The sequence below is a fragment of the Filicampus tigris genome, chromosome 7, assembly GCF_054856515.1.
Source record: "Filicampus tigris isolate MCC_2025a chromosome 7, RoL_Ftig_1.0, whole genome shotgun sequence".
Classification (NCBI taxonomy): Eukaryota; Metazoa; Chordata; class Actinopteri; order Syngnathiformes; family Syngnathidae; genus Filicampus; species Filicampus tigris.
Window position 1 is genome coordinate 17,847,575 of NC_141223.1, and position 24,661 is coordinate 17,872,235.

Consider the following 24,661-nt stretch of genomic DNA (forward strand, 5'->3'; position numbering starts at 1 on the left):
TTTATTTCAACCATCCATCCATCATATCTATAGTGGTGCCTTGACTCGACATTCATATCTCAAATCTTATTTCCCTATTCAAGTGAATGGAATCCATCCTTACCAGCACCCCAATAAACACCTTCAAACATTTTTCTAACATGATTTTAAGAAAAATAGCATTCGACGGTGTTGTACGTCATACAGGGTGACCCCAAAAAAATAGACCCTGAAATAAAAACATGCTTAGACAGCCAGCGCAAGAATTTATTAAAATAAATTCCAAGTACCTTAACCCACAGTATCAATGAAGTATTACAGTAATAACATAAATAGAATGTAAAGTATCAAACAGTTTGTGTGGTTTTGTGTTCAGTGCCCATTGACATTGTGGTCCCTCTAGTGTGTGCAATTTGGCCACCAGGGGTCAGTATAATACTGACATTCATAATCAACAAAAAAGAGTTTCAGATCTAAGTGACTCAGTTAGCTGCTGCAATTTTGTTGTTTTTCACAGATGATAAAGGATAAATTTTGCACCCCTGTTTTTGAACCCTTGCGGTTTGTGGGGAATAGGGATCGGAATAGCAAAAATTTGCATATAAATGTTGGCCATTATTGCATTGAAAGAAAACTACCTTTTTTTAACCCTAGTTCTTGCACAAGCAGTTACAAACCATCAATACGTATTTTTCACAAAAACATGCACTGTATACCTGTGAGTATTCTAATATTGTCTGTCCATTTGTTGCTGCACCCTTTGTGTTCATTTATCCGTTGCTCATAGTATATTATATTATAACTACCGTAACATCAGTGCTAGTTTCGTTAATCAATGCGGTTTTACATTGTGTGTTAGTATTAGTCTACTTACATTTTCTTACAACATAAACTGAGCCAAGTGTAAAGGCTAAATGTGCACATTAGAATCGACTCTCCAATAAAGAAGTTATTCCTAATTCCTTAATTTGTAACTGAAGAAGATTCCTTTTGCCACTGTGTTCTCAGTTCCCAGCCAACCTCCTCAGAATGTGCGCGCCATCTCTGTCACATCGGATGAGGCCGTCATTTCTTGGGCTGAACCCCCCAGGATGACCCTGCATGGCGTTCTGAAGGGCTACCGTGTCATCTTTTGGGCCGTCTTCCCCGACGGAGGTGTGTTGGGTGCTTCTGCTTAAATGACTTAAACCAGTTTCCCAAACTCTGTTGAACTAAGGCACATGTGAAAAATCTCATGGCACACCACCAATCACGAACGAATACCTGATACCTTAAAATAAGGCCAGTATCGGCCCGAAATCGATACCGGGTATCGGTACTCCCCCATCCCTAGTTGATTGTACCTTCTGCCATCCAGAGGAAGAGCATTTCACTGTTCTGCCTTCCACTATATGTTGCTGGCATTTAGATGAACAAAGAAACATTATTTACGGATCATAAATATAATTTTCGGACCGATTAAGTGAAATTGGATAATTTTGCATGGATCTGATCTCTTATGGCACATTGGTTGGGAGTCACTTTGTGTCCAATCTGAACATCTGGCTGTTGATGTGTTCCTCAGAATGGGGTGAGATGCAGAACATCACCACAACCAAGGAGCAGGTGGAGCTCAGGGGCCTGGAGAAGTTCACCAACTACAGCATCCAGGTGCTGGCCTACACACAGGCTGGCGATGGCGTGCGCAGCAATGTTCTATACATCCAAACCCGTGAAGACTGTGAGTCCGCTCTTGATGTATTTTATCTTCTCACACACGCAGATAAAGTAGTTTTATCCAAGGGTTTAAGACGTTTCAGCTGCGGTGTGGGAGGCACATTCACGCGGGGGGTAGAGAGGGTCTTTGTAAGGCTGAGGTAGCTGATTAAAACCTCTTTGTGCTCTGATGTGCCATTACCAGTCTAATGAGAATTAAGAATACAAAAAGAGCGTGTGCGTGCGCAAGTGTGTGCGTGCGCGTGTGAGATGAGCCTAAGGGTGTGGATCTGTGCATGTAAAGCCGTTGGAGGGAGGGGGTTGCTTAGCGTGTGTGTGTGTTTGTATGAGCGCATTTCCCAGCTTTGGTGTGCATGTGCAAGTGTGTGCTAGTGTGAGAAAATGCGCTTTTGTTTGTGTGCAAGTCTGGCCCGCCACCCCGTACAAGAGAGAGATTAATTCTTTATAGTTTAAAGAGAATTAATTTTGTGCTTACACTAGTGGGTTGTGGATTACATCCGGAACGGCCTCTCCGCTCTCTCCCCGAGGCCCCGACAAGGGAGGAGGCAGGCTGGGGTATCAGGGATTTTTTAAGAAGTGTCATTTCAGAAAAAAAGGCTTTTATTCTCCCTTCCTATCGTCTGTTCTCTGTGTTAGCCTCACTGCAGCAGCTCTTCAAATATGTGCCCGTGCGAGTGTGTGTTTATCACATCTAGGCTGAGCGCCTCTTTTTTCGCCCTGATGCGGGCCGACACTGTGTCCAGGGGCAACCTCTTGACATGCGTTCAACATTATCTTTCTGATCCCTTTGCCCTCAGTGCTCTGTGCGGCATATGGGGAAGTGTTTACAGTGGAGTTGTGCAAACAGAGCAATTGTCAGGCCGCCTCTCTCTGCCGTAGAATACGAGATGACAATGATTCACGACTGCCTTTTGCAGGCGTTCCTTTGAATGTGCATACGTGTGTTTAGATGGCCGTGCTTGTTTCAGCACCTTACTTGGGTACTTTATGGTCTTCTTTGAGCCCTCACATCCATTTTTAGTGACTGAGTATTTCAGTAAGTAGCCTACAACTGCATCTACAGTAGTTAATAGAATGCAACAAAGTGTATTCACTCAATTTAAACCAGGGGTCACGAACCTGGTGCCCGCTGGGAGCAGGTAATCCCTAAGCATCACATGAGTAGCCCGCGGGCCTCTTCTATTAATCCGGTGATGGGACATTGGAATTTTCTACGATCATGGTATAAATGATCATTTCATCATTTAAATACTGGCAGGGATTTGCAGAAAAAAATGGTTGCGTATCACGATGTATCTGTTTCCTAATAATTGTGAGAAATCATTAACTTGATCGCTGTCGTCACATAAATGAATAGCATTTATTACTCATGGCATAATAATATTTCTAAAGGTTATTTGAGCTTTTTTGTTTTAGTTTGGAAGTGTGTATCAAACTTTGCATTAAAGTACCCAAGAAGTGGCTCTCGTCTCGGTAGTGTCAATATCAATCGATTAATCAACATCTAATAGGTTGTTAAGTGAATCAGCAACTATTTTAATCATCGAATAATCATTTAGAGCATTGTTTAACTTCAAATTTCCAAATCCTCTGATTCAGTCTCTCAACAGTAATTATACATTGATTTCTGTAGTCCTTCATGGAAGCAGACTGATTTGCTTTTGTGTTTGATCAAATTAAGACATTTGCAAATATCTGCTTTTATTTTGGAAAACAACAACCGAACCATTGACTGAATCCGTTTCTAAAAGCTTGGTGAGTACACCATCAATCCCTCTTGTGTAATACTGCTTAATTGTTGTTTGGTTATAATTAAAAACAAAAAAAAAAGTTAGAATACAGACAGCTTGTCTCGATTAATCTCTGGGTACATTCTCCATTTGGGATAAAAAAAAACATAGAATATATCATCATCATCATGTTTTAATTCAATTTAATTAAATAGTACTCATTATTATTTCTAGATTTCTTTCCCTCCTCTTAAATGCCTGGCAAACCATGAGTAAATAAATGATTTTGGACACGACAAATGTGTCAAAATTGTTGATGTGAAATGAGTCAATCTGTCCAGGCGTCTAATGGTACTTACGATCAAAACAAAAAATCAATCTTAATATGTTTTGTGGAATTTGCTTGGAATTTGTAAGCACGCATACCTGAATTGGTTTATGTTTTGCTCTGCATGTTCTTTCGTTCTGTCTACGATGCAGACCCCGGGCCCCCAGCTGGCATCAAAGCTGTGCCCTCCTCCGCTAGCAGTGTTGTGGTATCCTGGTTACCCCCTCATAAACCAAATGGAATCATCCGCAAGTACACTATCTACTGCTTGAAACCCGGATCAGGCCAACCGGTGAGTTAAAAAGGGTGCATGCACTTCTATGGAAGTGAATAAAAAACATCACGAGGTCATGTTTGGAACATGGGATATGTTTGGAGGAATTATGCCATTTTTTTTTTCATTCAGCTTTTGTCGTGTGTAATTCGTATGATGCAAAGATAAAGCTGGAATTGATTCAATTAAAGTGGTGACTTTTTGCTGCAGTCTCAGCACGAGGCGTGTGTGTGAAATGAGCTCCACTGGTACCGCAGTGTGTGCGCGTGCTAGCTCACCCTCCCGCCTTATCTGCATATCTGCGTCTCATCACGTTGTCATGACAACCTCATCTGTTCATCAAGCAGTGTAGAGAAACACACAAGCACACTCAAACGTGCGGCAAAGACTTACACATCTATCTATCTGTCTGTCTGTCTGTCTGTCTGTCTATCTATCTATCTATCTATCTATCTATCTATCTATCTATCTGTCTATCTATCTAGCCATCTAGCCATCTAGCCATCTAGCCATTCATGCGTCCATCTGAAGCGCCCCCATGCAGAGTTCAGGATGATTACTATGTAAATGAGTGCGACTGGAGAGAGGGAAGGGAAGGAGGGATGGAACGGGGGGTTGCAGGGGGGGGGTCAGCATGCACACCGCGCGGGGAGTACTTTTGTTCTTCTTTTCATTATCTCGCTCTATTGTTCCCTAGATCGCTGCTATCTCAACGCCTAAGGAATATTTTAATATCCGTTTCAGCAACATGCACTCACTCACGCCGACACCTCGGCCCCCCCCAATGCCGTTTTTACTAGTACAGTCTCCACACTGATATCCATCCATTCATGACTCCCACCGTACCTCCCTTCCCCTCCATCCAGCTGTGAGTATTGAGACAAATGCATAGAGAGGAGAGTCATTGAAGTAAATGTGAGTCAGCAAGAGGTTGTAAAGAATTAAGTGTGTGAGTCCTGAAAAGGAAAAGGTACGTAGGTAGGGAAGGGATGGCACAGCTAGGGGTGAAGGATAGGCGGAGACGAAATGGTTGATAAAAACAGGCTGAGGAATAGAAACATGGCCATGTTCGGAGTAAAAATAAGCCAGCAGGCGCAGTTGTACTGACCAACCTGAATTAGTGCCAAACTGGTGGGCGTGGTGACATTTAGATGGTTGCAGCAAATATTAGGACGAAAACTAATGCACGGTACAACCACATTCATGCATCCATAAATTCTCTGATTGTCTAACTGCGTCAGAAAAGATGGCTGAGTGTTGTCATGCGGCATCATTCTAGTGGCTTCTTCTCATAACCGAACATACAGACATGGGAAGACCGCTGGCCGATGACATCACGCTAGGGCAACTTCAATCGGACAAACTGCATTACGCTTCATTAAGTAAGAGTCTGATGTGCTCATTTATTATTTCCATTTGTTCGTTCAATTCACCTTGAAACTTTTTCTCCTTGTAGTAAAGTGAATAACAACTGAGCTTTGAATTGTGTGTTGTTTTGTTTTTTTAATGAAAAAGAAAATTGGACTCAGTTGGATCTCTCTTTTTCAATAGATATTTTTGCTTTTATTACACGTTACTATCGATCTATCTATCCATCCATCTATCCATCTATCTATCTATCTATCTATCTATCTATCTATCTATCTATCTATCTATCTATCTATCACGGTACTGTGTCAAGAACGTTCGGCTTTACTTCGCGTGGGAGTTCATCGTGAGCGAAATATATAGCTGAATGCATTGTTTACATTTTTATAATCCGGTTGGAATTTTCTAACCATGAGGGACATTGACTACCGCCGCCGATAGTATGGAGCAGTATTACATCTCACGCATGCGCAGAAAGTACTTTAATGGTCAGTGTCGCTATATGTCTTTGCGGTGTATTTTTCTAGCTTGACGTGCCAACAGCCAGCCCGACGCCACAGGGGGTAAGCGTCACAGGTGGCCAATGTCTGATTGGTCGATCTAGGCCTTAAAAGTAACAAGGGGGAAAAAAATGTGAAATATCTTTCTTATTAGAGCGAGAGACTTTCTCATCCTAACGAGAAACTTTCTCATCCTAACGAGAAACTTTCTCATCCTAACGAGAAACTTTCTGGTCCAAACGAGAAATGTTCTCATCCTAATGAGAGACTTTCTTGTACAAACGAGAAACTATCTTGTCCTAACGAGAAACATACACGTTCTAAGTAGTGTTTGTGTTGCTGCATCCTTGTTTTGAGGAAATAATCCTCTTCTGCTGCCATTGTCGATGGGGAGGGATTTGTCTCAAAATTATTTATCTAATCTTTTATCATGTGTTTATCGAACACAACTTGGGAAACAAAATACGACCATAATTTGTTTCCCTTGAGCTTGTATTGACGTGACACAAAGATGTTCTTTTTCTTCTCCTTGTCCGTGTAGTTTGACAGAAAGGGAGTGGCAATAAACAGCTTGAAGCCTCTTTTTCTTTTTCTGTCAAACTGATGCTTGATGTAAAGTGACTTGACTTGAGTTAACTCCCCAACTATAAAGCGCATATCGGGAATCTTTGCTCACAAGTCAAAACAAAAAAGCAGGTCATACACTCTAAAAATAGTTGGGGTAAAAATAACACAATTTTGGGTCAAAAATGGACCAATCCACAAATTGGGTCAATTTGACCCACCTTCTTGCGTTGTTTTGTACAAAACAGCCCAGTTTGGGGGTTTGCTTTTTACAAAACTACCCATTTTTGTGGTTGCTTTTGCAGAAAACAACCCAGAAAGACAACTTCCTAAGTCAGGTCATTTGTATCTTAAGGCACCAATAAATGAAGGAATAATTGGCAATGATCTGAGTGACTGCCAGTCATTGTGTGTAAGCACACAGTATGTGTGTTTCGAGAACACAGTTATGTGACTAGACAGCAGACACACGGCTGGGTTAAACACACTGCGATTACACATCCGGCTCCAGGTCATGTATGCTTTATGTTGTTGCTGTGTGTTTTCTCTGTCACTCACTATGTGGGTACAAGTGTGGATTTTTGATATTCGGCGTGTGTGTTGTGACTGCTGTTGATTGGCGTCATTAGTGTGTGACTGTTGATATCGGTGGCCCCTTGTTTTCACCATGCCTTGCGAGCACCTCTTCTCTCATCTTCCCTTCCTCCTTTCCAGCCTTGTCCCCCCACCACCACCACTACATACACATATTTGGACAGATTATGTCCCCAAAATTCAGTACACCTTCAGCGACCATACTCGTTTTGATTTGAGGGGAGACTGGAGGGCTTGTTTCGCATTAAACTGATGTTCACTGAGTCCTTCACATTACTTCTGCCTCTCTAGTAAAGTGACAGCATGACCCCAGTGTTTGAAACCCCCTGGAATTTACCCACTGATTTTGTTACCACGCCAACATGAAATGATACGCTTCTTTTTAAAATAAGAAAAAATGTCAATGTAAAACTACTGCAGGTAAAATACAGCACCTTTCTATTTTATAATTTAGTAATAGTTTTAAACCTACACATGCCTCTTTTTCAAAACATACAGTCAACATATATGCCTTTACATAACGAGCATTGTTGTACCATTAGCGATCACTGGATATGTTGTAAGTTGCAGTGGTGCACAACTGAAATATCATACTGAGAGCTGTTCTTATATTTTGGAGAGCAGTTTGTGCAGTTTTATTACTATGACAATATATATATTCTTTTAAAATTATGATTATTTTATTATATCATTAGTTTTAGAAGGGCAAAAGGGAACCTGTATGTTTCTCCCCTTTCAGTGAGACACTCAATCATTTGTTTTATGTGATCAGCAAAACTAAATATTTAACATACAAATATTAAATACATTAGCCAAACAATTGGAAACTTGGGTGCATATTAAACATCAGTTACCCAAACCTACTGGTTGTGGCAGTTGGCACCCACTTGTAATGTGCATTACCGCCACCTATAGGACTGGAGTGGTGCAGCACAAAGTCATGGACCATGGTTAGGTCAGTATGGCCTCAACATGTGCTTTTTCTGTAATATTACTATTCCAATGATCTTTTCAGTTTGTGCCGGTGTACTTACTGTTGTATTTTATTGAGTGTATTTGGCTTGCGTCCCCCCTCTGTCCTCTCCTCTCCCGTCTCCTCAGATGCCCAGTGAATATGAAGCCAACCCGGAGCTCGTCTTCTACCGCATCAGCCACCTCAACCACAGGCAGCAATACTTGATCTGGGCTGCGGCCGTCACCACTGCAGGACGCGGAAACTTCAGCGACAAGGTCACCGTTGAGCCCGCCGCCAAGGGTGAGGTCCCACTGTGTGATAGCGGTTTAAGAAGTTATATGACTTGACTTGCTCACTGGGTTCATGGGCAAGTACCATAGTGCAACTCTTCAGTGTACTATCCATCAAAATATGACAATCAATCTCATTAGATGCATCTTTCCACTAATGGTATAAAGGTAAAGTGGTACCTTTTTAGTTTATTACTTTGTTTTTTTTGGAAAATTGGTTACCCTGACAATTTTTTGCTTAGCTTTGCCAGCTAAAACTTGTAATAGGAATTTCACAGCAAGTAGCAGTTTAGCAGATAGTGAACAATTCTTCAAGAAGACTTAAAGATCTTTTTTGCCACTCCCTGTTGAAATGTACTGTACTCTCAAACACAATATAAAACAAAGGGAATTGCACATTGTCTGTTTGAAACAACCACAGAAACAGCCTTAAGAAAGTCAGCTAGCTCAATGCTAACACACAATGCAAAACCCCATAGACACGCAAACCAATAGAATCACTGTTGCGGGGTTACAACTCTTATAATCAGGATATTTGAACACAAATTTTAGAAACAAATGTAGACAGACACTGTAACAATACTCACAGGCTTATATTCATTATCCTTTGCAAAAAAATGAATAACGTTTCTTCATCTGCATCTTAGTGAGTCACTTTGTTATGAAAGCCTGTGTGTCCGTTTTGTACTGCTCGTTGATGGCCAAAGGGCGCACAGCAGCAGGTTCACAATGACATTTCTATTTACTTCAATGGGAAAAGTTGATGTAAACATGTGTTTTTAGTCACAATCATGGTCATGGAACGAATTAAAGCAGTAAGTCAAGGCACCGCTGTACTACTAAACTTGGTCGGGTCTGAAATTTGCTTGAATTTATGTATAATAATCTTGGTCATGACACAGATGGAGCTTGCTTCATTAAGGCTGCTATTCTATTTCAATTTAAAAATAAATGAAATAAAATCAAAAACATGAAATTCAAGTCAAACAGAACAGCTTTGAATAAAAGGCACAAACTCCGACAAAATGGGCATAGATAAGAGGTTATTTATTGATAGCAGCCTACTATTGAGCCTCACCTCAGACAGCTGGGTCTCATTCCTTGCAATCTTTTTCCCTACAGTGCTTCCCCTCAATGTCCATTGTGTAACTGCCTGTTTTCATGCAGCATAGCAAGGTGCTCTATTGATTTCTGGGCTCAGAGGGCACCAGATAAACTGCTCTGGACCGCGGGAGATGATTGAGGGGATGCATAAGGCTAAGAGAAAATGGCATAACACGAGAAGATTTAACTTATACCAGGGACGGACCCATGGGTGGGCCTGGGTGTGGTGCACAGGGCCACCCAGATTGACAGACTGCCCACGAAGTGAGAGTCATAAAAAAAAAACGTTTACATTTTGAGTAAATTATTATTAAATGATTTTTCAATTTGTGTTTTGTTGTGTTTTTTATTTTATTGAATATTAAGAATGGCATAATTGTGGTTGTCTAAGGAAGATCTGAACTTCATATTATTCAATTTGTCATTTTATTTGAATAGACAATATGTCGGGACAGGAGGATTGTGCACAGAGAGAGAAATATTCAGGCCCACCCATGACACGGTCTAGCTCCGCCCCTGACTAATACACAAAACAATGAAGAGGCCAGTTAAATCAATAGGCACTGGACTAAAAGACGGGCAAAGGTTTGATAGAATTCATGTGTGTGATCGGCAGCTGTAAATGGCAGCGTTCTCAGGCTTGCCCACTCCATACTTCATTCAACCAAACATAAGTGCATTAGAGTGCTGGTGTTAAGAAGCCCAGCCTGAGAAAATAAGTGGGAGGGTGACGAGGCCCCTGATTGGATGGATTTTTTTCCCCCATTATATCCTCTTAGCTCATTCTTTGTCACGTCCTGTATTATTCACATTCTGTACTTTGCTGGGCAATGTCATTTGTTACGGTTTAACATCAAGTATCAGCCATCACATATAGTCTGGGGAGACGTGTTTTAATCAATTTATTCACCTCATAGGTCCCAAGATATTTCTGTGCTTCCAACTAGGAACAGTTTAGGGAAGGACCTTTTTTAGTTCCAACATGACTGTGTGCCAGGGCACCAAGCAAGGTCCAGAAAGATGTTGTTGAATTAGTTTGATGTTTGACCTCCAATATTTTTGTGATGGCCTCAAGACATAACTTCTCCAGTGTCAATAATTGGTTAAAAATTTGAATTGCTTTTACCATGACAATAATCTGTCACATATTTGACATAAACATTAAAAAAAAATCCTCCTCATCTATAAATTACATTGCCCATCTGTTAGATGGAAAAATCAGATGTGATTTTTGGGCACAAAAGTTCGCTGTTTTCGGCCCACCGTACACCAAGCAAGGTGGTCTAACGAGACTGAAGTGGACAATCGCAAACAAATTACAGTCGTCCACTGACACCCGCTCACCTGGCTACTGACCCTCGCACACCAACAAACTCGTAGCATCAGAAAGAATGCGACACCCGGCGTTCTTAATGGGAAACAACGTTTTGAGGCGCCACATACTTTGTTGTATTTTTTTTTAATCGAACCACAAACATGGTGTGATTGTCAAGGAAGAGGCGGATTACCCTGGATGCTGCAGCTATTAGTAATACGAAGAGAGGAAATATACAAAAAACAAAGGATAGAATCTGGATATTTGACAAGCTATTGGCAATGATCGCTCTGTGACTGCACTCATGCACTTCACCACACTTTGCTTCTTAGCCACAGCTACATACACCGGTAATTAAGTTTCTTGGACAACACAATATACTGGCTATCGCTCTGTATCCAGAAATGCAATTTTTGTTGTGAAAGCTCATGTGATATGACATGACATTTGTGATAGGTCGTTAACTCTGTGACGTAGCAACGCCATTCACCTGGCATTCATATGTTGAATCGCAGCAAAACTGGTGGCTGGCGGTCGGCCACCAACAACTTACAGAACCCAGCACACGGCGCCACAGTTCAGTTGCCTTTGAGGCTTTAATGGCAAGTGTCTTGTCCATCCATGCATCGGGCCCTATTTTTGTGCCCCTTGCAGGTCTAGCACAGACTGCAGTGTAACTGTGCAGATTTTCATTCTTTTAGTAGTTAGAAGTGGGGGTATACGCCGTTGTGGGAGTGAACACAGACAACCTTCGTCTGAGTCAATGGAAGCGGCTCCTCTCTTTCACTTTAAATTCAGTGCAGGGGAGGGGCACACTGTCTTTGACATCACCCCCGTTACCACGTATAGGAGAGATTAGGGGTGTGTTTTAAAAAAATACAGTGAAGATGATGATAATGATGCATTCAATGAATTGATTTCTACAATGATTCAGAGGGTCGGATGCACACTGTTCGCATATTTATGATGGAAATACGATGACATCCAGCACACATATTAGTGAAGGACAAAATCTGTCAGTCTGCACCTCAATCAAATTCAACAAAATTATATTACACAACCTGTGCGACAATTTAGACTAGAGTGTAGTCTTCTTTCAGTCACCAAATTATCAGTTGCGTTGTGGGCATGTAATAAAAAACTCCCAGATTGGCGCAATGCAGTCCAAATTACCAAACACACTAAACTTGACTAGACTTGCCCTTTCACAAATATCAAGATGCGCTATTGTCTATGAAAATGGAGGCTATCATGAGCCATCATGTCTTCTTGTCCATATTTCATCAGCCCCTGCTAAGATCCTATCATTTGGGGGTACGGTGACCACTCCATGGATGAAAGAGGTACGGCTGCCTTGCAACTCTGTAGGTGAACCAACACCAACCATAAAATGGACCAAAGACAGGTGAGAAATCACACTACATTGAGTCATTGGTGACTAAATTCGAACAGTGGTGTAAAACGTGTTGTGTTTCTCTCGGGTAGTGAGAACACAGCTATCCCGGTGTCATTGGATGGACAACGTCTAATCATGGCCAATGGCACACTGGTGCTGCGCACTGTCAAAGCTGAAGATTCTGGCTACTACACCTGCACGGCCACTAATACGTTGGGTTTTGACACCATCATCGTCAATCTTTTAGTGCAAGGTGACAAACTGACTGCATCTGCTCTATATTCTCAGGCAGGGACGAGAGGGAGCAGTTTAACGCAAACCTGTATATATATATATATATATATATATATATAAATAAATTGTCATTATGTCATTATGTTCAGTTCCCCCAGACCAGCCTCGGCTCACTGTGTCCACCACCTCAACTTCCTCCATCACTTTGGCCTGGATACCAGGAGATAACGGGGGCAGCTCTATTAGGGGTATGATTATATGATCTTTTTTCTTTATCTAATAACAAATTTGTTGTAAATTATATCAATAGCTTAACTGCAAAATTGATGCAGGGAGGTTTTGAGGTTCTTGAAAAATAATTCTTGTCCTTGTAAAGGCAACTCATGGATCTCTTAATTTGAACAGACGTCCCCGAGTGAGTGTCGAGTGACATTTAACAGCATATAATTAGCTCACTAGCTCAACAAATTAACTCAATGCATGAATACCAAAGAACATGGTGAAGAAAAAGGTAAGATAAACAAGTACAAAAAGTGAAGAAGGCGGACAGTCAAGTTCTATACATATGATTTTATGTTTATAACAGAAAAAAAACAACAACATATTACCCTCATCACTAAAATTTCACATGAACAGTGAAAACTTAGCCGTCCTTGTTTGGTGTCAACGGGGCGGACTAATACTGCCACCTACTGGAATGTAGATTTACCCGCGTTTATCACTTGACTTCAAATGAAAGCCAAAGGATGCTCAGTTAGTTTGTAAGTGATGAATGCAATGGATGAATGCAATACTTATTTTTGTGCGCTCTGTGCGCAGGTTTTGTGCTGCAGTACTCTGTGGACAATACAGAGGAGTGGAAAGATGTGTTTGTCAGCTCCACCGAGCGCTCCTTTAAATTGGATAACCTACGCTGCGGCACCTGGTACAAAGTCAAGCTGGCAGCAAAGAACAGCGTTGGAGCGGGACGCATTAGCGAGATCATTGAGGCCAAGACCCACGGCCGAGGTGAGACACCCTTCAAAGAATGGAGAAACATTAATCAGCTCTGTGTACTAATCAGCCATTCTTTCTAATTATAAACAACATGGAAAATCTAACAAAAAAAAAAATCACCTTGACAGACTAAAATCTGCAAAATGCCATCTACAGGATAGAGTACCTCAAATACATTTGAGTGAACCTCACTATAAAGTACCTTTGGTATCATCATCAGACATCATTAAAATTTAGCAGAATAATCCAACTATGAGGTCTTATAGGTGGCTGAGCTTTTACACACATACCAGTATAATGATAAGTCACACGAAATGTTCCATTTGCATGTACATTGTCTGCTTAAGTTCATCTCTAAACAAGTGTGGTAAGTGGACCAAAATGCATGACAAACAGCATAATCTCTACTTAATACAAACAACATACTTGCATTAAAATCCTCCATATTGACCCCAGTTTTCATTTAATTATGGTTGTAATTAGTATTGCAAGAACTGTGAGTTACTGTTTTTCATAACACAAAACAATAAAAATGGCACACAAGACAATGTCGTACAATCATTTACCACTTCAATAGTCCTCCATTAAACAAATGGTGTCCAGTAGGGCTGAACCAATGTTCAAATTCAAATCGACATAGCAAATGAGTAGAATACAATTCTTAAATTGCAAAAGCTGCAGTTTTCAAAATAAATCAATAAATAAAACTTGCTTCATTTCGGTCAGTCGGTAGGATTTATTTTATGTCTGTACCTTGCATCTATTCATTTATGTAATGTAATGTAAGATAAGAAGTGCAGTCCACATATTTACATGCTGTATCATTGAAAGATGAAAAGTTTCAGTGGTAAAGATGTTGTTTGGTTTGCATCAGTCTTGTAACGTGACTTGTGACTTACTAACTTATGTTTACGGCACACTTATTTGGTAGACTTTTTGAAGTTGTCGTAGTGAACGCTTAAAAGACTCAAACTCAAAGTGTTAAGTAAGTTAACAATTCTAATTGAAGTAGACGAATAAACTCCTTCATATTAATTCATGTTTCATTTATTTCGGCGTAAACTGAACCGGAAGACTAAAACACTTAAATAAATCTGATATTGTTTATTGTAGTACAGATGAATGTATTGCTTGTGTTTTTTTGAAAAATACATGGGAAGAGGACCTTGAAAAAATAATCGCATATTAAATCGCAATCGCAATCTCGGAAAGAAACTTTAACATCCATCCATCCATTATCTATACTGCTTATCCTCACAAGGGTCGAGGGGGAAACTTTAACAACGAGATCATTTTTGCAAATATTTCAGCCCTACTACCTAGCATCCGTTAACAACTGTGATCATGGTGATTTCCAGAGCCCCAATTCAACCAGGACCAACCCGTTTTCACCCACATCAACTCCAGTCACGCCCGCCTCAACCTGCAGGGCTGGGCCAGCGGCGGCTGTCCGATTGGCGCCGTGACGCTTGAGTTTCGCCCGAAAGGTGAGTCACTTCAATCCTCGTGGGCCCCCCAAAAAATGTCATGGTAAATGCTTCACCGTGGCCTCGTTGCCACAGGTACGTGGGCGTGGCAGAACGTGCGCACCAACGTCACCAAAGACGTGTTCCTGGCCGAGCTGCGCGAGGCCACCTGGTACGAGCTGAAGATGAAAGCCTGTAACAGTGCTGGCTGCGGCAACCAGAGCTCCCAGTTTGCGACGCTGGATTACGACGGCAGTGAGTTGAGGGCCTGCAGCATTGATGACACTTCAACATCAAACTAGATGATTTGATCGTCGTCCCTATTTTTTTTTTTTTTTTTTTTTTTGCTCAGGCACAATTCCTCCCATCAAGTCCCCCTTGGGAAAGAATGACGACGTCAAGAAGCTGTTTTCTATCGGCTGCCCAGTGATCCTGGTCACTCTTGGCGTGGCGCTCCTCTTCATCGTCCGCAAGAAACGCAAAGAAAAGAGGCTGAAGCGGCTGCGAGGTGAGAAGAGAACTAAACCAGGACGTGCGAGTGTGATGAGTTGGCAGTAAGAACAAAGCAGCCTGAAGCTGGTGCTGACTTCAAACAGATTTTCAAATCAAGTTTTACCTCTGCCAAGGAGGTTGTTTGTTCTCTTTTTGTTTTGTGTTGTTTGGTGTAGCTTCTTCTCTTTAGTTTTTTTTTTCAAAGTTCTTCCGCCCACGCATTTGAAGACCTCCCCATCATAAAATCACATTTTCAATAATCTCTGGAGGGGTTGAAGTTCATATCTGATTGGTTGGTAATTTGTATGCTGAGTGAGAGGCCAAAACCAAGGTTAACTCACGTAAAATCCAGATTGCACATTTAGCAACTTCCATTTAACATGAGAAGCCCCTTTGAACATGTCCAGAATCTCATTGGACATTCTACCGAATAGCCATTTGCTTGTTGTAACACCGTCAAATTATTTTACATTTCTGACTTTCTTCAACTCTAAATGTGGTAATTCAACTATTCAAAATATTAATTAACCCCCCCATCACCGGCAACTTTTTTTGGCCATTGTTTTATTGTGCTGAAAATCCTCTTTTTTTAATAACTTGGAAAAAAGTAACAGGAGCTAGATATTAGTATAGAATTAGCAAATTCGTGAAATATAGCCACACGGCATTCATGCCAATAGCATGTTGACAACTAAGCCGCAGTGACAGTGATCCAATAAAAAATTTTTTTTTTAACAAATAACATCAATAAAATACTTTAGGTAACAGGACCGTGCCAAGATATTTGGTTGAAATATCATCAAATGCACATAAAAATGAATGAGTTCATTTACTTTTGGTAGAGGACCTGCATGATAAAACTTCCTGTGACTTGTGGAATTTGTCGATTTTTTTCAGGAGTTAATGTGTTCGGGTAACTGGACTGAGTGAAGACATGGCTAGAGCATGAATTTAGACGAACTATATTTTTTAATTGGGATAACACGCATGGAATATTTGTAGTAATATTTCATAGTAAAGTCAAATTTTAGGAAGCTCAGATAGGCAACAAACGATATTTTTCCACTGTAAAAGGCAGTAATACATTAATTTTGTCAACTGTATTTATTAATTATGCAAGTATATTCGTACTTCATTTTCCCATCCATTTACTAAAGTGCTTTCCCTGATTATGGCCACGGGTGGGCTGGAGCCCAGCCGTCTCAGCTGACTTTGGCCCTGGACTGGTCATCACACAGCGCTAGAAGAAAAATAAGATGCCTGCAAAATTATCCTGATTTTGAAATGCTCTTATCTTTCTTTTTTTAAATGGTTTAATCTCGCGGTTCTCTCTTGATTTTTTTTTTTCTTTGATTCGATGTCTTTTGTTCCTAGATGCCAAAAGCCTGGCAGAGATGCTGATCAGGTAAGATGCAGCTTCTACTCTCGGTCGTAATATCAGCCTCGCGAATACGTACCACCTGAACGTTTGCTCCAATCCCAACGCTGTGAATGTCTGTCCGTGTGTGTGGAGCAGTAAAAACAACCGAAGCTTTGACACCCCAGTGAAGGGGCCGCCTCAGGGCCCGCGCTTGCACATTGACATCCCGAGAGTGCAGCTGCTGATCGAAGACAAAGAGGGCATCAAGCAGATCGGTGAGAGGAAGGCAGAAAGGGAGCGAGCGAGAGAGACGGGGTGTTGTTGTGCTGGCATCTGTGTGCGTGTCACAGGAATAATAAACACAGGACTCGCTTATCTGAGCTGTTTCCTGCCTCTCGGACAGGCGAGGACAAGGCCACCATACCTGTGACGGACACGGAGTTCAATCAGACCGGGAACCCGCAAAGCTTCTGCGCAGGTGTGTCCGTTCACCACCCTGCTCTCATCCAGAACACTGGTCCTTTGATTGACATGTCAGACATCAGACCAGGAACCAGTAAGTGATCCTTCTCCTCGTTGGGCCTTCTCACCATCTGAGACAAACGTGAACTAACTGACGCACTGAGCGATAATGCAAGTGTCGATATGACCCACATGTCTTCCTGGTTTGTTGAACCCCACTGGATTATGTGTATTAAGTGTCTTTTTTTTGGGGCAAATGTCGATCCCCGACTTGAAACGTCCTCTACGCTCACCCGCCAGATCCGGTTTCCAGGAAGAGCGTCAAATCGGCCCACAGCATCAGGAACCGCTACTCCAGTCAGTGGACTCTGACCAAGTGTCAGGCTTCCACGCCGGCCCGCGTTCTCGCCTCGGACTGGCGCACGGTCAGCTCGCAGCACGGCATCACTGTCACAGAGAGCGACAGCTACAGCGCCAGCCTCTCGCAGGACACAGGTTGGCACATGGGTGACGCTAAACAGCCACTACACTGTACCACTTCTGTCACGTTGGGGATCTCGGGCTTTCGAGTGAAATGCCCTCGAAATGCACAATAACCTCTACAAGCTGCCGCATATTTTTGTCCAGAAAGCGATGCTGTAGTGACCTTCTTTCCGCAGATAAGGGTCGTAACAGCATGGTGTCGACGGAAAGCGCCTCGTCCACCTACGAGGAGTTGGCCAGGGCGTACGAGCACGCCAAGCTGGAGGAGCATCTGCAGCACGCCAAATTCGAGATCACAGAGTGCTTCATCTCCGACAGTTCGTCCGACCAGATGACCACGGGCACCAACGACAACGCAGACAGCATGACGTCCATGAGCACGCCCTCGGAGCCCGGCATCTGCCGCTTCACCGCCTCGCCGCCCAAGCCCCAGGACTATGATCGCGGCAAGAATGTAGCCGTGCCCATCCCGCACCGCGCCAAGAGTAAGTCTTGTTCTTCATATACGAACACTGCATGGTGGAAGCAAACTCAGCTCACTTCACATCACAGCAAGCTGCGGTTTGGGAAATGGTGAACAATTCTTCTGAAAAAGGGGCTTCAAGCTGTTTATTGCCACCACTAGTTAAAGTTTACTTTCAAACTAAAAACTGAACAAAGGTAGATTATAACTGTGTATTTAAAACAGGCACACAACTTCGCCTGAGGAGGTCTGCTAGCTTTATGCTAGCACCAAATGCAAAACAGCATAGACAGGCTAACAAATATCATATGATGTGGTGCTTTAGCCCTTCAAGCGATGGAGATTTTTACACAAATGGTGCAGCAACACATTTACAGACAAAAAGCAATTCTCACGGGCGTATTTTTTGTCATCTTACTAAAAATTACGAAAATAACATTCAGGGCAAATGATTCAATTTAAATGATTTTAAAAAAAAATACTTCAAAGGGAGAGGTGCGAATCACTGTTGATGTTCCCTTGAGCAAGATACAGGATGCTTACATGCTGCGGTGTAAAGGATGTAATGTGAAAAAAAAAGCCAAAGTAAGTTTTGTTTATCAGTTTCATTTCTATCACTTTCACCCCGCTAGTGAGACCTGTTGCGGCATGGACAACAGAGCTCCCGCATCTGTTGGGCTCTTTGGCGCAGAAGCCAGCACATCAGTCTCCTAATCTGAAGGTTGTGAATTTATTGTTTTTGCTTGACTTGTCCCCTGTAGGTGACTACTGCAACATCCCCCTCTACATGAAGTCGGACCCCTTCTTCCGAAAGCAGTCCGACCACCATGACCCGTGTCCAGTGGTTCCCCCCCGCGAGGCCTCCATCCGCGGCCTGGCCCAGCGGGCGTACCACACCCAGGGCCGTCACATGACTATGGACTCTGCAAAACAGCAGGCCCTCAGCATGGGCCACTCCGGACTGTCCAACCTCACCTCCTCCGGGGCATCTGCCGGAGGAGCTGCTGGAGGAAGCGGCGCAGGAGGTGGCATGTCCGCCAGCTCCAGCAGCTCCACGCTCCCCCAGAGGACACTCACCATGCCGGGCTCCTCGGCCACGGGGGCCCAGAACGCGGCCGCCGCGGCTGCAGCCACCGCCGCTGCAGCCGGGGCGTCATCATCCTCCGGTGGGGCTGTGGGGGCCACGGGAGGCACGCCTGGTGGCGCCTCCTCCTCCTCCTCCTCCAAGATGGGAGGATCCAGAGACTCTCTTTTGGAGAGTAGCTCGTCAGGCTTAGGCAGACTACAGAAGCAGAGGGATGGGGGCGCGGGGGCGTACTCCAAGTCGTACACACTGGTGTAGCCTGACTTCGTGGCGGCTAAGTAAAAAGATTAGCGGTCAGATGATGGGTGAAGAAAATGCAGACGCCTGGCTTCTCACCTGTAGGTGGCTGCGCTGTGCCAGGCCGCAGGAGGCTGTTCAGGCTCCTATCGACACCGCAGTAAGGAGGACTTTGGGGGGGGTGGGGTGGGGGGGTTGTCTCCACAGCACAGAGGGTTGCCTTTCTTTCCGCCTGATTGTGTTTCTCCCACATCTATTTGACGTCACCACTTGGCAAAACACGTATGATTTATTTGCCCGCTTTGACTCCCACTCATCCAACGTATGCACAAAATCCTCTCCACGGGCTGAATGAGGTGTTGCTTGAATTTCACGCCGGTTATGTTGTAGGTGCAAAGGAGCTCATATCACGGCATTGCACCCTGGCAGGATGCTTTTACTGTATGCATTAGCCACCCGACTTGGTGGCCTTTGCTCCATGAAATGTCTTTTGCATACAAGGTTTCATGGAACCTACAAGAAACATGCCAGTGAGGGAGTCCTCATTCCTGTCGATGGGGAATATAATCTCACATGTGCAGATTCTCAAGCCTGCGTGTGTGTGTGTGTGTGCGTGTGCGTGTGTGCGCCTGTGGGTGAATATGTGTAAATATATACAGTACACGTGTACATGTGGCAGGCACACAACAACGGTGGACCTTTTTAAAAGTCAATCTGTATGCTGAGCGTCCATACACTAAAACCCACAGTCCGTTTTGTACTTATGAAGCTGCATTTTGAATTTATTTTTTAATGGTAATATAGTTTGCAATTGAAAGAAAGGCAAGGGGTAAGAAGTAACTCTTACGGTTCATCAAGGTGCCACAATCATTAGTTAGTGCTGTTGTCATTCCACAAGGATTCTTTTCTTTATCATGCCCCGCCCGGCGTCATAGCCATACGTCACTATGATTTGCAAATATGTCGAGGTGAGAGAAATGATCACTTCACGAGTTGACTCTGGTTGTAGGCAGACAGATGGGCTGTGATCCCAAATTTCTCCCTGGCCAATATATAGTGCCCTATTCAGTCATCTTACCATTTTGTAGTGGTGTCAAATGCATACTTATTATAGATTATCCCATCTACCAGTGTTTCCCAAGTTCATCATTGAGTCATGCGACATATTGTACATTGGAAAAAACAAAAGAAAACTCACAGCACACCACCAAACAAAGCTGTGACCAAAAGTGAGTGCACGGGTTTCTTCCAAATCCCAATTCCCAGGAAGTTGGCATGTTGTGTAAAATGTAAATAAAAACAGAATACAATAGCCTATATTGAATTGAATACATCACCCCAAAAAAAATATTTCATGTTGAAATTGATTCACTTGAATCTTTGTTCAATTGAATATAGGTTGACAAAGAAATCATTGTATTTTGTTTTAGTTAGATTTTACACAATATCGTACATGATCTCTCTTGGCATGCTAATGTCCCTCAATGTATCAATGAGCAAAGATGATCACTAAACATCAATATAACCCGCAAATATATTAGAGTTGTAGCGCCAAAATATATTCAAAGTTACTGCAAACAAAGAAAACAAATATCTAACATTTTTTAACTAATGAGTGTATTTGACAACTCCTCATAAAATGTGAAGATGATAAAAGAACAACAAGAAGAATATAATTGCCCAAAGAGGCCATGAAATATGAGAAAATCTCTACTTTTGGCTATGGCCTGACTGAATGACGCTCCTCACCACACCTCAACATAGTTCCTTGGCACCAAGATGCCACAAGATGGCACCAAAGCAATATTCCTGTATTTCTTTTACAGAGCTTTGGCTTTTCAGCAAGTAACGGAAGATAGATTTCCCCAATAAATCATTGAATACGCGCAGAAATAATGTATAGCGATTGGGAAGCAGCGAATGAGTGAATGATTCCGAGCATAGCCTTGGAGTAATTGTGTTAGTGAGCAAAAGAAGAGCCCAGAGAGACAACTCCTCAGTGTATTGAGTTTAGCTTTATGCACGGTGCTTTGTCTCCTTATTGGATTGACTTTTTATTTCTTCACCATATATCCTCCCAAAGCATAATCCCATAATAAAGAATTAGTTTCAAATAAAAAAAATGTTAAAAAAATAGTTGCTCCAAATGTTTTGCAATGATCAAATGGAACAAACATCAGGGCTCTCGCAATAGAAAAAGATATATATGTTTGTTTTAAAAAAATATATATGTACATATATATATTTCTATTCAAATATATAGCAAATATATGACTATTGAGAAAAAGAAACTATTAAAGCCGTTCTAATTGAAAATATATTAGAAAAGATCACAAGACAATCGCTCCGAAAGGGAAAGGAAAGAAGTAACAAAGAAGCGAGTGACTTTAACGGGTAGCACAAGCGGCACCGGCCGGCCGGCCGGGAGGAAACGAGGGAAAGACGATGAGGCGCTGTCGTCTTTCTCTCCTCCTTGTGATTTGGAAGACAAAGCACAGTTAGATCGTGGTGTGAGATTGTGTTGCTAGGTAGAAAACATTAGTGTGTGGTGTGCCTGGTGTTGAAAAAGAAAGAAAAAGAGACAAAACAAGAGCAAAGCATACAGTGAATGGAAAAAGTCTACACAGCCCTCTTCAAATGCTAAGTTTCTGTGATATCGAAAATGTGAGACCAAGATAAATGAATTCAATTTTTTTTCCCAACATTAAGGTGACCTATTACCTCTACAACTCAATTGAAAAAAAAAAAAAAAAAAAAGAAATATTGTTCAGAAGGAAAATATGTGGAATAATGTGGTTGCGCAAGTGTGCACAACCTCTTATAACTGGGGGTGTGGCTGTGTTCACACCCAATCCCATCCTTATGTTAAATGGGAGTCATGACACACCTGCTACCATTTAAAGTGCCTCTGATCAACCCACCAAAAATTGACAATTTTCCTGACAGTTTTTGTTTTTGTTGTTGATGTTATATGGCACTGTTCGTATTTCCAAAATTGTACTATATGGTGTTCTTTTGGTGATGGACAATGTTGTGTTTGCACCCGACAGTCTTTTTAACTTTAGCCTTTTGGAATCATGGCCAAAAAAATTCAACGGATTCAAAAATTCATCAGACCATAACACATTTTCCCACATGCGTTTCAGAGATTTTGTAGTGTTATCGCAAAACCTGCAGAACTCTGCTGCAAAGCAAAATCAAACAAACAAAAGCTACTCGAACAGCTGAACTATATTTGGAGTTAAACAGAGGCTCTTTAACATGGTGGGAGGTGTGTACTGACTCACCTATTGTGAGTTTCAGTTTGTGAATGCGGAATTTTGAACACAATCACAACCGCAGTTAGAGTATGAGGGTGTGAACACTTATGCAACTACCTTCTCTTGGTGTATATATATGTATATATATATATATATATATATATATATATATATATATATATATATATATATTACACACACACACATATATCACAAAACCCGGCATTTGAACAGGGTTGTGTCGACTTTTTATATCCACCGTACACTAACTGAGTAAGCCTGTTGTAATATGTTGTATTGTACCTTTGAAAGGTGTGTAGACCAACTTTGGTGCCATCACACCCAGCTCGACTAATTTCTACATCACTTTGGGCTCTACATTTCCCCTTCTACATGGATGTTTTGCAGAAAACAAACCTTAGTTGGCCTGTTTACATTCTGTCACAGGCATATTGGAGGGAGTGACTAAACTTACGCGACCGGTCAAGTTGCCAGAACACACTGCTCTTATGTCAGTTTGCTCAAAGTAAATCCAATATCTTTAATGGAAAATTCATCCCTCTGCGACTCATAATTGAACCTTTACTTAATCTGTTAACGCGATCATTGCTCTATATGATGGATTGTCGGTGTCCAATGAAAAAGATGTACAGCAGTGTTTCCCAACCAGGCGTACGTACGTAAGCACATTGCAGGGGCTATGAAAAATGTATTTCCCAGATCAATAACCTGTGGCACAGCTGCCTGAAAACTCAAGAATCTCATGAAAGCTCAGATGACTGATGAAAAGAAAGTAAAACTGCTATTATAGTGGCTCTGAATACTTTTCTTGTTCAGTGTTTTATTTCTTATTTTGAACGTTTAAATGCCTGTTTGAAGGGGACTTATTCAAACAAGCTCCATTTTATTGTGGTAAAAGTTAGAGGAGTTATAAACAACATAGGCGGGTTTATTCTTTATTTTGATTCATAGCTTTTTTATTTATATTATTTATTTTCAAGGTGACATATTTATTTTTTGTTTGAGTTAAAAAGAAGACAATGCCTAAGAAATAAATGTTCAAGTTAAGGAAAAATAAATAAAATGATTTTCATTTAATGATCAGTTGTGTCACGTTCTACTTTTGAAGAATCACAACACATTTGTGTGAGAGGGTAATGACAAAAAGGTTCGGGGGTGCACAAACCAAAAAAGGTTGGGAACCACTGATGTACTTGCCAATATTCATTTTTAAATCGGATTATTATTTTTTATTATTATACTTTGATCCCCCCAAAAAAATATTAATAATAACAAAGGACCAACAAAGTGCATTGCATAAAATTCATCCAAATAATCCAATTTAAACACAAATTGTCCTCTTTTCAATTTACATTACTTACATGTTCGTTTGGGATAAAAATACATGATTTTTCTTTCTTGTAGCCCTGTAATGCTCAGTATGGTACATGTACCACTGGTGGTATGAGGACTCCCTCTAGTGGTACATGAAAGAATCGCTGATTTAATCATTCAAACTGCGCATGATATTACAACAGTTTAAACTTTATTTTTTAATCCAGTACATTTATTTTTTTTAATTGTTTTTTTAAAGCATACATTTTAATTGAGTCATTAAACTATGGTTTATTATTTTCTTTTCTTATAATGAAGTGATATTGGATATATTTTTTAGAAGTACACATACTACTGTAATTTTATATTGGCCATTATGTTGGTCTACGGGCGGCACAGTGGTCGACTGGTTAGCTAGTCCACCTCACAGTTCGGAGGTCATGGGTTCGGTCTCCCTGTGTGGAGTTTGCATGTTCTCCCTGTGCCTGCGTGGGTTTCCTTCGGGTACTCCGGTTTCCTCCCACATTCCAAAAACATGCATGGTAAGTTGATTGGACACTCTAAATTGTCCCTAGGTGTGATTGTGAGTGCGGTTGTTTGTTTGTCTCTCTGTGTGCCCTGCGATTGGCTGGCAACCAATTCAGGGTGTCCCCCGCCTACTGCCCAAAGACAGCTG

General features: G+C 41.7%; 1 protein-coding gene across 2 annotated transcripts in view; it reads left to right on the forward strand.

Annotated features, from left to right (window-relative positions):
* dscaml1 (Down syndrome cell adhesion molecule like 1) overlaps positions 1 to 23,751 on the forward strand; it is a 131,446-nt gene extending 107,695 nt beyond the window's left edge. The window contains exons 19-35 of one of the 2 annotated variants that reach the window (XM_086035041.1): positions 988 to 1,134; positions 1,544 to 1,699; positions 3,906 to 4,045; positions 8,155 to 8,308; positions 12,005 to 12,122; positions 12,203 to 12,366; positions 12,497 to 12,595; positions 13,167 to 13,355; positions 14,702 to 14,830; positions 14,906 to 15,064; positions 15,162 to 15,317; positions 16,676 to 16,706; positions 16,818 to 16,936; positions 17,065 to 17,217; positions 17,424 to 17,618; positions 17,783 to 18,091; positions 18,831 to 23,751. In XM_086035041.1, the coding sequence (XP_085891167.1) occupies positions 988 to 1,134; positions 1,544 to 1,699; positions 3,906 to 4,045; positions 8,155 to 8,308; positions 12,005 to 12,122; positions 12,203 to 12,366; positions 12,497 to 12,595; positions 13,167 to 13,355; positions 14,702 to 14,830; positions 14,906 to 15,064; positions 15,162 to 15,317; positions 16,676 to 16,706; positions 16,818 to 16,936; positions 17,065 to 17,217; positions 17,424 to 17,618; positions 17,783 to 18,091; positions 18,831 to 19,411 (2,999 nt within the window). In that variant the 3' untranslated portion in view covers positions 19,412 to 23,751. The remainder of the gene's footprint in view (positions 1 to 987; positions 1,135 to 1,543; positions 1,700 to 3,905; positions 4,046 to 8,154; positions 8,309 to 12,004; positions 12,123 to 12,202; positions 12,367 to 12,496; positions 12,596 to 13,166; positions 13,356 to 14,701; positions 14,831 to 14,905; positions 15,065 to 15,161; positions 15,318 to 16,675; positions 16,707 to 16,817; positions 16,937 to 17,064; positions 17,218 to 17,423; positions 17,619 to 17,782; positions 18,092 to 18,830) is intronic. The other variant, XM_086035042.1, reaches the window with a different exon arrangement.
* Positions 23,752 to 24,661: the final 910 nt, after the last annotated feature.